Genomic DNA, 13,891 nt, shown 5'->3' with positions numbered 1-13,891 from the left:
AGGCCGAGTTGGGGGCAAGGGGTGCGGGGCAGGGACTAAACTTTCGGGTGGGCGATGCTCTAATAGACCTGGACACCGGGGGAGCGCGGCAGCGCTTGCAAAGACGGTGTGGGGAGGCAGCGAATCCTCTCTCCTTGGCAGGCTCGCTGCCTGCCTGCAAAGCAAAACAGAGCAGCATCCCCTCCACACTACCTGCCCCAGAAGAGATGCGGCGCCACAGGGACATAGCCAGCTCCCACTGGGAAAAGCCACTCTTCCCAGCTCACATCCCCAAGACGGCACATCCCACCCTTCCTCCCACCTGCAATAAGCCCCCACCTCGCCGTTTGCCCCCACCCCGAGAGACCAGACCAGGAGCAATCTGTGCTGGATGAGGTTTTATTATTTATTAATCCGAATTTTAAAAAAAACCAATCAACCACACAGAAGCATTTTCACACCCTGGCAAGGTCAGGGTGAAAAGGAGGGAAAAGGCAATGGTTATAAAACAGGAACCCGAGGGCAAGGAAGAGGCTGTGCTCTGCCCTTGTTATGCAAGGCTGAGGGGAGGAGGGAAGGGAAATGGTGGGATTTAAGACACTGTTGGCACGACACTGCAGATGATCAGCAAAATGGACTACTCGAAGAGGGGGGAGAAATTAAGTAGCTGCCCAGACTTGCCTGCAGCCAAGAACAGGCTCTGCTACCACAGAGCCTGGGAGCTCCTCCACAGCTTCTGAGAGCCCGCTGCAGCCACATTAGGCCCTCGGCACAGGGGAGGCAGGTAAGTGGCTGCTGGTCCAGTTTAATTGCAGTGGGGCCACGGCAGATGCCAAGGCAGGTTTCAAAGCTGAAATGGATGCACCCGGCTGGCAGAGAGGAGTGGAAGGAGGGGGGAGGGTAGGGGACAGGACTGAGGGCCACCTGGCAGGCAGCAGTGGGTGCAGAAGGCAGCATACCTGGAGCCTGCAGGCGGCACGGGATCAGTCGGTGGCCTGCCCACCACCTCAAGGCAGGTGCCCTCACACTGAGCTCCATGGGATAAGCCAGCCGGCAGCTTTCCCAGGTCTAGATGAGAGGCCAGCACACATCAGCCCCTGGCTGCTGGTCAGCTGCAGGAGTGCACTATTTACAGCACAAGAGCCACAATCCTGCTGTCTTGTCCTTCCCCAGAGCCCTGGGAAGCAAGCTTATGACACATGGGTTCATTGCAAGTAATTCACCCCTCCTCTTGTGGCAAGCACTGCAATGGCCTGGCTCCAGCCACTTCCTCCACACCAAAGGAAAAGAACAGAGAACTTCACTGTGCCAGCCGGATGCAGAGCCATGAGCAAGGATGTGCTAGCAGGGAAGAAAGCTGTCCCTGGGCTACCTGCAGCTGAGTAGCAGTATTAGGAGGGGATAAAACAACTGGATAGGCTTTTATTCAGTTCACTCATCTAAACAGACATGTAAACAAGAAGTGACAAGGAACTGGAAGGACGTGGTGCACACACCTGGTGTCGTGCACCACTTGGGCGGAGGCTGAGCTTGCTGGAAGAGCGGACATCTGCACTGCCCCCTGACTGGAGGTGGGGGAAGAGATGCCACCCAAGCCTCCCGGAGAGACTGGGATCTATAGAGATTGTTTTTATTGATTTTTTTTGAAGCTGTAGTATCAGCATTTGCTGGTGCTGGGATCCCTGGAGGCTTGCTGCACTGCTACAGAGCAGCCCTTTGGCTGGGTGGGATGGTCCGACAGGCTGGCAGCCAGCTGGCGTGCCCAGTTTGTTGCAGAAGAGGTCACCTGTTCCTGGTTCTTTGTAAACCTGAGCTGTTTCTTCCCCAGTGCCCCACCTCCCCCAGCAGTCATTGCGGAGGAAGAGGGATGCCCCGTGGGTCAGTGACTTGACCCTCTTGCAGGTTCTTGACGAGCTGAGCCAGCCAGCGTTTTGTGGTGGTGTCATCCTTCAGGACCTGGGCGAAGGTGGTGTCCTTCAGCTGGTCAGGAAGGCACTGCCTGAGAGCTTCACGTGCCCTACATCAAGAGACAAGTAACGGGGCCCAACAAATAAACTCACAGGGGCAAGAGGGGAGCAAACCCCACTGGGGACACAGAGTTCCTTTGCCTGGAGGTCTCCCCGGCAGAGCCAGCCAATGAAAACACTGAGCAGCAGCACCGCAGCAGGTGGCACTCAGCCAGCCAGCACAGCTCCCACCCCTCACACCAAACCCCTGCGCAGCCCCTGCACCCCGACACCCAGCAGCAAAGTGATGCGATGCCAGGAGAGGCTGAGGCAACAAACACACCCAGCAGCTCTGGGCAGAGCTACTGGCCAGCAGGAGATCAGTTTGTATTCTCTCAGCTGAATTTCATCCATTGCTAACAGCCTGTTTGATGCAGAAGAGGGAGAGTATAGTGTACCTTCCACCTCAGGCCCTCCTTTGTATCTTGTTCAAGCTACCTTTGAGCTCAGACAGTAGTAAGTTGCACAGCTGGAATTTGCACAAGCCCCCAACAGTCACTGTTTCTCCCATGTACCATAAAAGCTCCTGTGGCTAGCAATAAAAAAATCAAAGCAAAAACCCCACCCCCACCCATCTTCCACACTGAGCTAAGGCTGACAGACCAGGAACCTTGATTCCCCCCAGGTGGGCACGGTGGAGAAGAACTGAGCTTCCATGGGCACAGGAGAAGCCCCTGCCCAAACTCCTAAAATGTTTACCTGGGGTTATCGGAAAGGCGAAGGTAGCAGCGGACGACATGTTTCAGCAGCCGTGCCGATGGCTCCTTGGAGAGCTGCAGGACCATTTTACCCTGTTTGACAGAGGCCAGTGCCACCAGTTAAAGTCTTTAAAAGAACAGCTTCACAACCAGCAGAGACTGGGAAAGATAATTAAATCACTCACTCTGGCTTCCTGCGCAGCACAGCCTATTACCTTTTATCTAGGTACCGCTGCACAGAGCCTGGTGCTGCTTGCCAAGAAGCCTTGGAGAAGAGCAGCTTGCCATGACTTGGAAAGGATTCTCCCAGCAGCTTGGGGAAAGCTCATCTCATTTCTGTTTGGTTTTTACCTTCCTAGGACTGCTTAGCAACTCTTTGTGAGATAAAAGAGAACCTGGGGTTTCCCCCTCATGGAAGACAGACACATTCCAAACATGTGGATAAGCTCAGGCTGAGTGACACCATGAGGTGTGTTTCCAAGCTCTGCAACACCTCCTGTTCTCATATGCATTCCCTTCACTTCAACATCCTTTTAAGACAATAGCAATACCCTGAAAAGCCAGGCCATAGGACTGGGGTCACCCACACCACATGTAGCAAGATCCTTATCTGGTCTTAGCACACATCCAAGCAGTGTATTTTTTCTTTCTGCTATATCCCTCAGGAAGCTGTTCCAGGGAAGCAAGGCACAGACAGATAGATCTTCCTGGCTCAGTCTCTGTTTCTCACACTAAGCAGGACTTTGCACATGGCTGCACCTTTGAACGTGCCCAGCTGAGCAAGCAGTGTGGCTGCCTTCGCACACCTGCTCCGAAGAATTTAACAGACTGCTGGCTTGTATTTAGGAGTCAATCACATCTGTCCAACAAGTTGGGTTTTTTCCTGTAAACTACATTGCCTAGCACTAAACATTTTCCCCATTAGCCAAATTCACCGGTATTTGTCTATCCTGGCAGTTAGCAATTAGCAGGTCCCCCTCATCTGCCCTTTTGCAAGCTTCCTGTTCTTAGCAATTCCCCAGGATACCAATATTTCTTCAAAATAAATAACCACAAGTTTCCTCAGAGAGCTCCTGGATGGAAAATACTCATTTTCTCTTTTAAAAGAGCAATAATACTTGTATGACATCTTACTCAGTTATCAGCAGACATGGAAGTAAATCATCACCCTCATTAGACAGGAGTGCAGTATCCTGATTTTTGAAACAGACAACAAAAAAGTCTGTGAACATTTTCATCTTCCTCTCTTTCACTATGGAATATTGATCCTGCCAGTGCTTCACTCAGTGGTGGGACTACACATGCTAACCACCTTTACACACCCAGCTCCTTCTATGTTCAAAGAAGAATTCATGTCTGGGAATGGCATGGTCTCCTTCCCTCCCCTACCTCAGTTTCTAATTCTATCCTTCACCTTGCACCTTGAGATGTATTTGCATCAAAACTGATCTTCTTGAATGCAAAAATCACATCATACTGGATATTAGGGACATTAGCTCAAAATCATTCCTATTTTGCTGTTTGTGGGTGAACAGGAGGCAATGTTTTCTCTACATTTGTGAAAACAGACAAGTAAATATCCCTAATGAAAATATTAACACTTAGTCACAGAACCAGCATTGCTAAGTGCTTAACTTACTGCTGCATTTTGTTCTCCTGAGACCACCCTTTAAAAAGCAAACAAATGCACACAGAAGCATGGCAATAACTATTCCAGGGTAGGTTTGTATTCCCCTTGGCAAGCTCAAAGATAAAGCTCAAGCTGCGGCTATTACTCTTGGGATGAACAAATTTTGAGTACCCAAACTTGTCCTTTACAGGGATTACGGAAAGGACAGAACTTATTTGCTCTCTGTATTCCAACACAAAAATTAGATCATATGCAGCAGCTAGTAGGAGCCAGATTCAGAAAGGAAGAAAAATGAGGGTGGCATTCCAGGCAGCAAACAGGAAACCTTGTCAAACTCCTTGGTCAAAGACACTGTGGATGCAAAAAGTTTCCATGGGTTCAAGGGGCGGATGGGACAAACACTGGGGGTTACTACACAGAAACCCACAAGTGGCCCCAGAAATCCAAAGCTGAAAGTAGCTGGCAGCTGTGAGACTGTTATGAGGACAAGTATCATATATACCTGCCCTGCTCTTTAAACATGTTGTGAGAGACAGGGATGAGACAGATCCATGATCTGAACTGTGTGATCATTCTTACATAAAATTAAATCAATTCACATCCCACCAATAACTGGAAACGTCCACAACTCTGGAAAATCTTCTTCTTCTCTGGAGAGGTTTACCTATTTTGTCTTGGGGACTTAGTATATCACAACTAATATGTGTTCTCTCGACGTGTAAACCAGAAGTATACAAAGGAAACCTGGATGCAGAGCTACAGTGCCACAAGCAATTAGCCCAGGAACAATTTGCCTCCCTCATCCTGTGTTCCAGCCAGCCAGCAGTAAAATAGTTGCTGAAAAAGCTGGCTGCTACAGCATAGTTTTTTCCTTTTTAGATATAAATGCTTTAAAAACAAATAATCTTACCAGTATCATGGCAACATGGGAAAACCGCTCATAAGTCTGACAGATATATGCCAGCCCTGTGTCGTCCAGGAGGATTTTCTGGAGAATAAACGTAGCAACCTAGAATGGGGAGAAAGCAGAAAAAAAAGCATATAAACAACTTATCTACCCTGAAAAGGGACACCCTTTGTGTGGTGCTCTTTTCAAGTCAGCCCCAGAGCTGAAAAGCCTTCCAGCAGGCAGCAAATGCTTTACTCAGTGATAGTTAAAAGCCAAAAGAAAATACAGGACAGTACACAATGCCTGGCATCTCTGGCTAAACAAAATAAGTGGACACAAAGCACAGTGTACAAGATGACTGGATGCAGGTTGCGTAAGATGCCAACTACTGCCAGGCCACTCAGGCAGCCTCAGGTCCTGATCTGCTTGGTATTTAAGGAGGTAAAAACTCCACCCAGACTTGTCCCAACAGCACAGAAGCCAACTCTGCAGGGCACTGGCTGCCTGGTCAGTCAGAAATGAACAATTACGTGTCTTTATTGAAACAAAACAAAAAAGGTACCGTTTTGGAGAGCTCACTGCCAGACTCCATAATGCGTAAGCACAGGGGGATAATTTCGGTTGTCAATAAGAAATTTATCACTTCTTGCTCGTCAGTTTTCACCAAGGCCCCTTGAAGTAAAAACAAAACCCAAAATCAGGAAATGATAAACTGTTTCAAAAAATCTCACCTTTCAAAGAGGGCCTGTGCTCTGCCCTCCCTGGAAACCATTCAGTCTGAATGGCAGGCAGAACAACTATCATCCTAAACATGTTGCAGCACATGGCTGGGGAAGAAATCATTTAGGCAGGGTAAAAGTAATCAAGCTGGGTTTGGGGGTTGTTTAATTTTCAGAAAGGGGATGCACTCTTGACTCTCCCTCAGTAGGAACCCAAACACAGGAGGATCAAGGCACCCACAGCAACCTCTGGAAGGAAGAAATGCATTTTAAGACTCTTTATGTATTGAAAGAAAAATGATTTGGGCAGAAAGAAGAAATAAAAAAAAAACCAGGGTAAGGGGAAGACAGGGAAAATACACCCAAGTCAATCAATGACAGAAACCCAAAGAAAGCCCAGCCTGCACCCACCCATCCCAGTGTCTAGCTGGGAGGGCTGAGAGTGAAGGTACAAGTCTGCAGGTACTGATACTCAAAGAAACATATTTTTGGCAACGCATTTAGACTTCAGTGGGTTTTTTATAACTGAAAAGGAAGAGGAGCTTGCCTCCACAATGGAAAAGGAGCAATTCCTCCTCTTACTACTACAGGACTTGAAAATCCCAGTAACAAGAGACCTCTGACTTTGGTCATCCAAGGCTCTATGCCCACAGCATGAACTGTTCTAACTCAGTAAGAGATCAGTGCTCCAGCATTAGTCTGGCTGCTCACCAATGACTCCGAGGCTCGTGAGCCGCAGGTACTCAAATGGACGGGTCTTGCTGACTGTGTGCAGGAAGGGGTACAGGAAGAGAGGAATATGAGCTGCCAGAAAGGCTGATCTACAGGAAAGAGAGAACACACAATGTGAACAACAAGGGAAAAAAAAGTGAGCACACAATCCAGCATTACCATAAAGAGCCTCAGACTATTCCTGATGGACCCCATTGCTACTGCTCCTCAAAAGTGGGTAAGCACGAAGCAAATCCTGCACTGGGGCACAGCACAAAACCTAACACCTGATCTGCCAGTTACCTGCATTCTTGCTTCAGCTGACCAGGAACTGAGCACACCCTGTTTTTATTACCTCCTCCTGCCACCCAGACCCTCTGTTTTGTACATTCACTGCTGCATTTCACCCTGCACTTTGCCAGTGGCAAGGACAGTCAGCCACAATGCCTGTGCAAAGCCTCTGTCAGAAATACAGACTGGCTGAGCTTTAGGCATCATCAGAGCTTAAATGTGCAAAAACACCTTTCCCCAAGAGTCCTCACATTGCCTTCTGGCAGTAGTGAAAAATAGAGCCTGCAGGTAGAATGCTGAAATATTACTCCGCTAATGGAGGGAAGCTCTCTTGCACAATCATCCAAAATACTTCTTCCATTTTCAGTTTTCAAACTTTAAATGTAAAGGTGAGTCACGTAAAACTATCCTTTTTCTTTGGATATCATCTCATGGAGGGTTGCTGTTTAACACTGCTTTGCAGCAGCTCAAAAACAACTTCAACTATGCTGCTGCTCAGCAGTAACAGAAGCATGGGATTATGGACCTCTGGGTAGTTTCCTTCTGAGTTTTAGCTACTGATTTTGGCTGAACCAACATCATATTTTTCCCTACTGACATGGGCTGGGCACAGATTGAGAAAACATGAAGTCAGACACTGGCTGAGGACTCCAAAAATGGCTCTGCTATTGCTCCCTTGCCTCACACTTGCCTGGGAAGGACAGTCCTGTTCATTCCACCCTTTCAACAGCTGGTCTAAATAACTGTAAGCTGAAATTTAAGGAGTTCTTTTTTGATTTCAGAGAATATTCAGAGTTGGAAGAGACCCACAGGGATCATGGAGTCCAGCTCTTAAGTGAATGGCTCATATGGGGATAGAACCCACAACCTTGGCATTATTAACATGCTCTAACCAAGCTGCTTGTCTAAGTAATTTTAAGCTCATTAAAACAAGGATCCTTGAACACAGCAATCAACACAAAGGTACTCTTAGCTCTGGCTGACCTCCCAGAAGCTGCCACAACCCAATGTTTTGGGAATTTGCAAGATCTCAGGATGACGCAGGGAATGCAGTGCATTTAGGACCATAAAGCTGTCATCCTAATAATCCATGCAAACAAGTAAAAGCAGCAGGCAGCTGCCTATCTATCAGCTCTGTTGTCTGTTTCACTTAAGTAAATAAAGAGAAAGCAGCTAAAGTGCTTCTAAAGTCAAAACACACAGGCTGAGGTGTCAATATCAATACCTCAGAAAACTCACACAACTTGGAAACACTTACCTCGTTTCAGGGTGTGATGCAACACACTGTAGTAGAGCTAAAGCATTGCAGACTCTGTTGGACTGATGGGCTGTCAAAGTTGGAGGGTTGATTGATGGATAAATATTTACAATTTCCTAAAAATTAACAGAGAGTGGAAAGTTAAAGGAGAAAAATATCAGAAAGCTAGACCAAAGCACTTGCCTGGTAAGGAAGTACAGTGACAGCAGATAACAGTCTGCTTTCACCAAGCATCACTTTCAAGTTACACGGCAGCCACCATGCTGCCCAGGCAAGGGCAGAGCTGGGACAGAGTCAATTTGATAAGGAGTCACAGTAATGCATTCAAACCTTAATTTGCCCCCCTCACCACATGATCCAACAAAGATCATACTCCCAAGCAATGGCAATAAGGGATCCCACCGGTTCCTCCCCAGATCCAACTCAAGGATGCACAAGCTCTGCAACATGCTGATGCTGCACCACAGAATAAAGACACGGACAACCTGACCCACCTGAAGGAGCGCTGCAATCGTGCCAAATGAGTGCCACAGCATCGGGGCGAGGTCAGGCACAGACTCGCGCTTCTTGCTCAGCTCCAGCAGTGCATTCTCCCGTGTCTCAGGGCTGGACAGCTCATTGATCCATTGGTAAATCTTTTCACGGTCAACCTGAGCCAGTGCTGTTGGCACAGGCTGGGAGGGAGACAGGAAAGCTTCAGTCCAAACATTTTATCCAGTTCTCACCCAAACCTGCCAGAAAAAGAAACTCCCAACTGAGAGGGCAGAACCTAAGGCTCCATTAAGATGCTCTGGATATGGATCCATCCCTTCCTTAGACTAGTCTTAGTATTTCACCTATTTGAAATGCAAAGGCTTTATTTTCTGGCCTGACTTGTTAAGACAGTCTCTCGTAATCCCCTTGTCAAGCAGTACCTTTGTAACTTCTTTCAGCAATGAGAGCCAAGCTGCTGCCTGTCTGTGCCAGCAGAGCTCCTGGGGAGTGATACACACTTCAGCCAGCTATCATTTACTCCCCCTGCATTTAGCCTGCATTCATTTCATGCTTCAAGTGCAAGATTCCACAGATTCAGAGTAAGGCAGATGTTACCTTTTTCTCTCCAAAAACACCCATGACACTGGAAACTGCTAGTGAGATTCACCCAATGTACATGAGAAAAATATTCATACAAATACTAGAAAAAATTGCACTCCTTCACCATCAGCATGACACCGGCCACAGCCAGTAACAGCTGGTGTTACCAATGGCTCATATTCATACCAGGTACCTTGTTCACATGCATGGAGCTAAAAGAGAATTTTTCAAGAATGACTTTGTGCAAGATCTGAGGATGATTTGATTCTTGTTCAAAATAAACCCAGAGAAGGGTAGATCTGTACTCCTAGCCAAGACACATTTTCTACTACTCAGGATTTTGCTTCTGCCTCTCTTGAGACGTCAGGGAAAGACAAGTATCAACAAGTTTTCAATTAAAAAAAAAAAAAAAGAGGGACTGTATCATAATTTCTGAGGGGAAGGCAAGGCACAAGTCTTTCAGTGATACTTTGTCTCCTGCCTCTGCTGGTACAAGCAGCACTCGGTGGAAACAAATGCTCTGCAGGCTTCCTAAGGAGATAGTTTGGTGATTCAGACACAAAATTTTGAGGAAGACAAACACCATCACTAAAACCTCCTGTGTGAACACTTCCAAAAGCCAGGTCAGAACCTTTTCAAACACTGCTGCAGTGGTTGTTACTGAAGCCAAGCACAGCCCTGTTGGTACTTGCTGCTTCTGAGCCAGCCAAACCAGCATGCAACCAGCTCCGCATGCCACTGTGCACGGTGATCCCAGCTGGGAACAGGACTGTATTTCCTCCTTTCTTTTTTGGAAAAGGAACTCTTTTAGACTGAAACTCTTCATGTGCTCCCCCTGACAGATGTGAGCAGAGCCCGTACCGCACTGACAGCAATGCTGCCCCCAAGCAGCTCAGCACCGAGACACACAGGAGGATACAGGGAGCTCAGGAACTGACAGTGGCTGCAACGAAACCAGAAGCCACATGGCAAAAGCAGTCCCAGAAGGGATGCAGGGGGGATAGAGAGAGACTACTAAACCTTTGGCAGACACCAACAGCTTTCTTTATTTCTGCAAAGGTTTCCCTCCTCTGTTTGTCCCTATTTTATATCCATAGTCATGCCCAAAGAGATTCTTCCCCAGCTGTGGGATTTCTCTCCCCTCCAGCCACTTTCATTGTATTATTTAACTTAAATGTTCATATATAAGCCAATGCAGTGTTATCAGTCCCTGTACTCTAGGGCTAAAATATTTTTGTAGCTGTTCATATTTCCTCCTATCCTCTTTTTTCTCACTGTCATGGTTTAGGGACGGTAATCTCCAATTTAATGTTCCCACTGAAACCACTCCAAACCACTTGTCACTCACTCACTCCCTCCCTCCTCCCCTTCCCAGTCCCCCTGCTCCTGGATGGAAAGAGGAATTGGAGGCACAAAAGGTAAAGATCACAGGCTGAGATAGGAATAATTTACTGGAAACAGCAATGAGATAAGAAAACTAACAGTAAAACAACAATATTAGAGACAGAGGGTACAAGAAAAGAAAAGCTACTGCTCACCCCACTTAACCCCCCTGACAATACCTGACTGCTCCCTCTGCCACACTACCCCAAACCCAAAGCAAGCCCCTCCTCCCTCCCTGGAAAATTATGTTAGGTGGTATAGAATAATCTCTGGGTCCTAGCTATGCTCCCTCCTGTCTACTGCAAAAATTAACCCTGTTCTGGCCAGAACCAGGACACTTACTTACTCAATTTGTAATTTTTTTTCCAAAACATCTCACACTAAATTAGTGATCCTGCCAAGTTTCTTGTGCCTGTACAACTGTGAGTGCAATTGCAATGCTAACTTCTACACTGAAGCTCAAAAAGAGAGGGAGAATGAACAGAGGTCATTTGTTTTTATTTGGGATGGTGGATTGACAAGCAGTGTAGCAATAATGTTGTTATAATTGTGTTATCTAAAACTTCCATCTATTTTCCTAGACTCACTGGAAGTTTCAGTTCCTGTAAGCTTAAATACATTCGCCCCTTAAAAGCACAATCATGTGCTTGTGATCCCCAGAGAACACTAAGTAGATTTTCCACACAATTAAGTTTATGATGTCCAATATCTGCCTTATCCAGAACAAACTGCTTTTCATAGGCTCTACAGTTGCTCCTTTTGTTTTAGTTGAAATGTAAAGACTTATCTTTTTCCTAATTCCCTATTTCATTATTGTTTCTTCTTCTCCCTCTAAGACCCAAAATTCTGGGGAACCCTGGGGGTCACACAAATCCTGCAGACTTTCTTTTGCACACAGGGAAAGCAAAACTTGCCAACAGTATTACATCACAAAAGATCTTGTAACACCTTTTCTCCTTCCTGGAGAAAAGACATCTCCAACAATCACATAACAAATTGATTTAGACAAATGGCTTTCTCTTCCTGATTGTTGCTACCAGTTGCTGCAAGGCACACTGGTAAAAGTCCTGGTCAGCCAAAGCCGAACATTGACTAACTGGATAACATGAGCTTTTTAAACTAGTTTGATAGCCCATCTGCTCAAAAACACCAAAAATGAACTTTGAACTTCCATAGCAGTGAATTAGCTGATTCAAGCAGGGCTTTCAATGCCTTACAGCTAATTACAGCTACATTTATTTGTTTCAGTCTGTTCTTGAGCACTCTATGATGTTTTCAGGCCTAAGTGTCAGCTCTGCACACATCAGTATCACTGTGTGAAGACCAATGCTCTGGCTCACCACAGCTTTATCACAACCATGTTCACAACACCCAAAGGGATTCCTGAGCCAATTCATGACCTTACTAAGAGGTGACTTTATTTACCACAGGTCCTGAGCACGTTTTCAGAGCCAGACACCCTTCCCTGTCACCTCCAGTACAAGCACACTAACTGTGGTAGGAAACATTTCAATACAGAACTACCAGCTAGCATAAACTATATATAAATTAAATATACATTCAAGTGAGTCCTAAAATAAAGCTGATCTCTGTTCTGAAATAAATTTTTTGGTTAAAATTGTTTTAAAAAAAGAGAGGTAACTAGATCACAGACAGAGGATTAATGGGAGATGCATATAATGGGAGTCCTTCATGCATTTCAACAAACACTTAGGAACTACAGTGCTATAAAAAGGTAAATGCTGATTAAGAGAGTTTACCTGATCTTGCACACCCTTCCATGCTCTGGAGAACATTACTTCAAATCAGAAGTATTTGACAGCACTCCAAGAACCAGTTAAAGTCACAAGCATTTAAACAAAGAGGAAAAACTTAAAAAGTTCTCTAACTCCTGTTCATCAGAACTTTACTCACTCAATAGCTTGTTAGTCCAAGCAGACCCTTGATCTAAGTTCATTTGAAACATCTCTAACTGCTGGTTTTGCAATACACCTCCCACACTCAGTACACGCAAGACTCAGTCAGCTCTAGGAAGTCTTACACATGCCATGAACGTGCATTTGGAGAAGTGAAAACCAAATCACAAACCCAGTCACGTAGGAGATACAAAGCAATAACCACAGCCTTCAAACTCAGCTTCCATTTTTGAACCCAGCCAGGCCAAGGTGCCATTCCACTCCCGCCAGCCTGAACATCAAGCACCATTATCCTACCTTGGCAGCTTCCTGAGGGGGATGAGGGCAAGCACTAACTATGGAGGGCACTGCAATGGGGGAAAAGGGAAGTAGGAACAGGCAGCATCGGCTGCTCTGAGGAGCTTTCTGATATCGACTCTTTCTCTCTGCAGTCAAGGCCAGCAGTAGAACCGGTCCCCAGAGGGCAGAGGGGTTGGCTGGGCACACAAGAGGTGTAACAGATGAGTGTTTTAAGATCAATCAAGGAAGATCTACTCTGAACGGGAGGGCCTTCCTTATCCCTTCTTATCTTATCCTTTCCTATCCTTATCCGTTTCTTCCCCACTCCTCCCCCTCCACACACTCTGTGGATAACTTTTTAGGTTTATTTTGGTGATACTTTAATTAATTTTAGACTTTTGTTTGTTTTTTCTCTATGTGCTTCTTTAGTAGTAGAGCAAACCCTATCAACGAACTTTGTAACGCTTCTACTTTTATATTAAACCTGCTTTTGCCGATACCTTTGCTAGTGATTCTTTAAGGGATCTTAAAACACTGATTCGCGACAGGAGGCATCCATGTGCAGGGAGGTAGCACGGCAGGCAAGGCGGAAGGGAGGGAAGGGAGGGAAGGAAGGGAAGGAAGGGAAGGAAGGGACGGAGCAGCCCCACTCAGGCAGCTGCCAAAGGGACCCCGCCGGTGACGCAGAGGGGACGGAGCTCACCGGGGCTCCGCCACCCCGCGGCCTCAAGTCCGCCCCACAGCCACGAGCGGCCGCGCTCCCGCTCCCTGCGCGGCCCGCGCAACGGGGCCCCATCCCCAGCGCTGTCCCGTCGCCGCCCGGCGGGGCGCGGAGCCGCGCACTCACCGCGGCCGTAGCCAGACTGTGCATGGTCGGAGAGTGGAAGCGGAGCCGATGCCGCCTCAGGCCGCCGCCGCCGCCGCCATGGACTCGGCGCCGCCACGACCTCTCACCCGGCGCGCGGGGGACGCCGGGACGGGGCCGGGTGGGGCCGGTCTGGCGCCGGCGCCTGCGCGCGGAGCGGGGCGCGCGCGGGGCGCGCCGGGAAGGCGCCGCC

At 47.3% G+C, this 13,891-nt stretch overlaps 1 protein-coding gene across 3 annotated transcripts; it reads right to left on the bottom strand.

Moving 5' to 3' along the window:
- Positions 1–362: 362 nt before the first annotated feature.
- CNOT9 (CCR4-NOT transcription complex subunit 9) lies at positions 363–13,818 on the bottom strand. Of its 3 annotated transcripts, none has more exons than XM_039555317.1 (8): positions 13,681–13,818; positions 8,676–8,855; positions 8,182–8,297; positions 6,633–6,742; positions 5,765–5,874; positions 5,224–5,322; positions 2,685–2,776; positions 363–2,002 (listed from the first exon to the last, which is right to left on the bottom strand). In XM_039555317.1, exons 1-8 carry the CDS (start codon positions 13,702–13,704, stop codon positions 1,828–1,830), a joined length of 906 nt encoding a protein of 301 aa, XP_039411251.1. In that variant the 5' UTR covers positions 13,705–13,818; the 3' UTR covers positions 363–1,827. The 3 variants fall into 3 exon arrangements, with proteins under 3 accessions (XP_039411251.1, XP_039411252.1, XP_039411253.1); XM_039555318.1 differs by having other exon boundaries at positions 363–1,996; positions 13,681–13,817; XM_039555319.1 differs by having other exon boundaries at positions 8,676–8,912; positions 13,681–13,812.
- Positions 13,819–13,891: the final 73 nt, after the last annotated feature.

The sequence above is a fragment of the Corvus cornix genome, chromosome 7 (genome assembly GCF_000738735.6).
Source record: "Corvus cornix cornix isolate S_Up_H32 chromosome 7, ASM73873v5, whole genome shotgun sequence".
Taxonomy (NCBI): Eukaryota; Metazoa; Chordata; class Aves; order Passeriformes; family Corvidae; genus Corvus; species Corvus cornix.
This window is presented reverse-complemented; position numbering and strand designations above follow the sequence as displayed.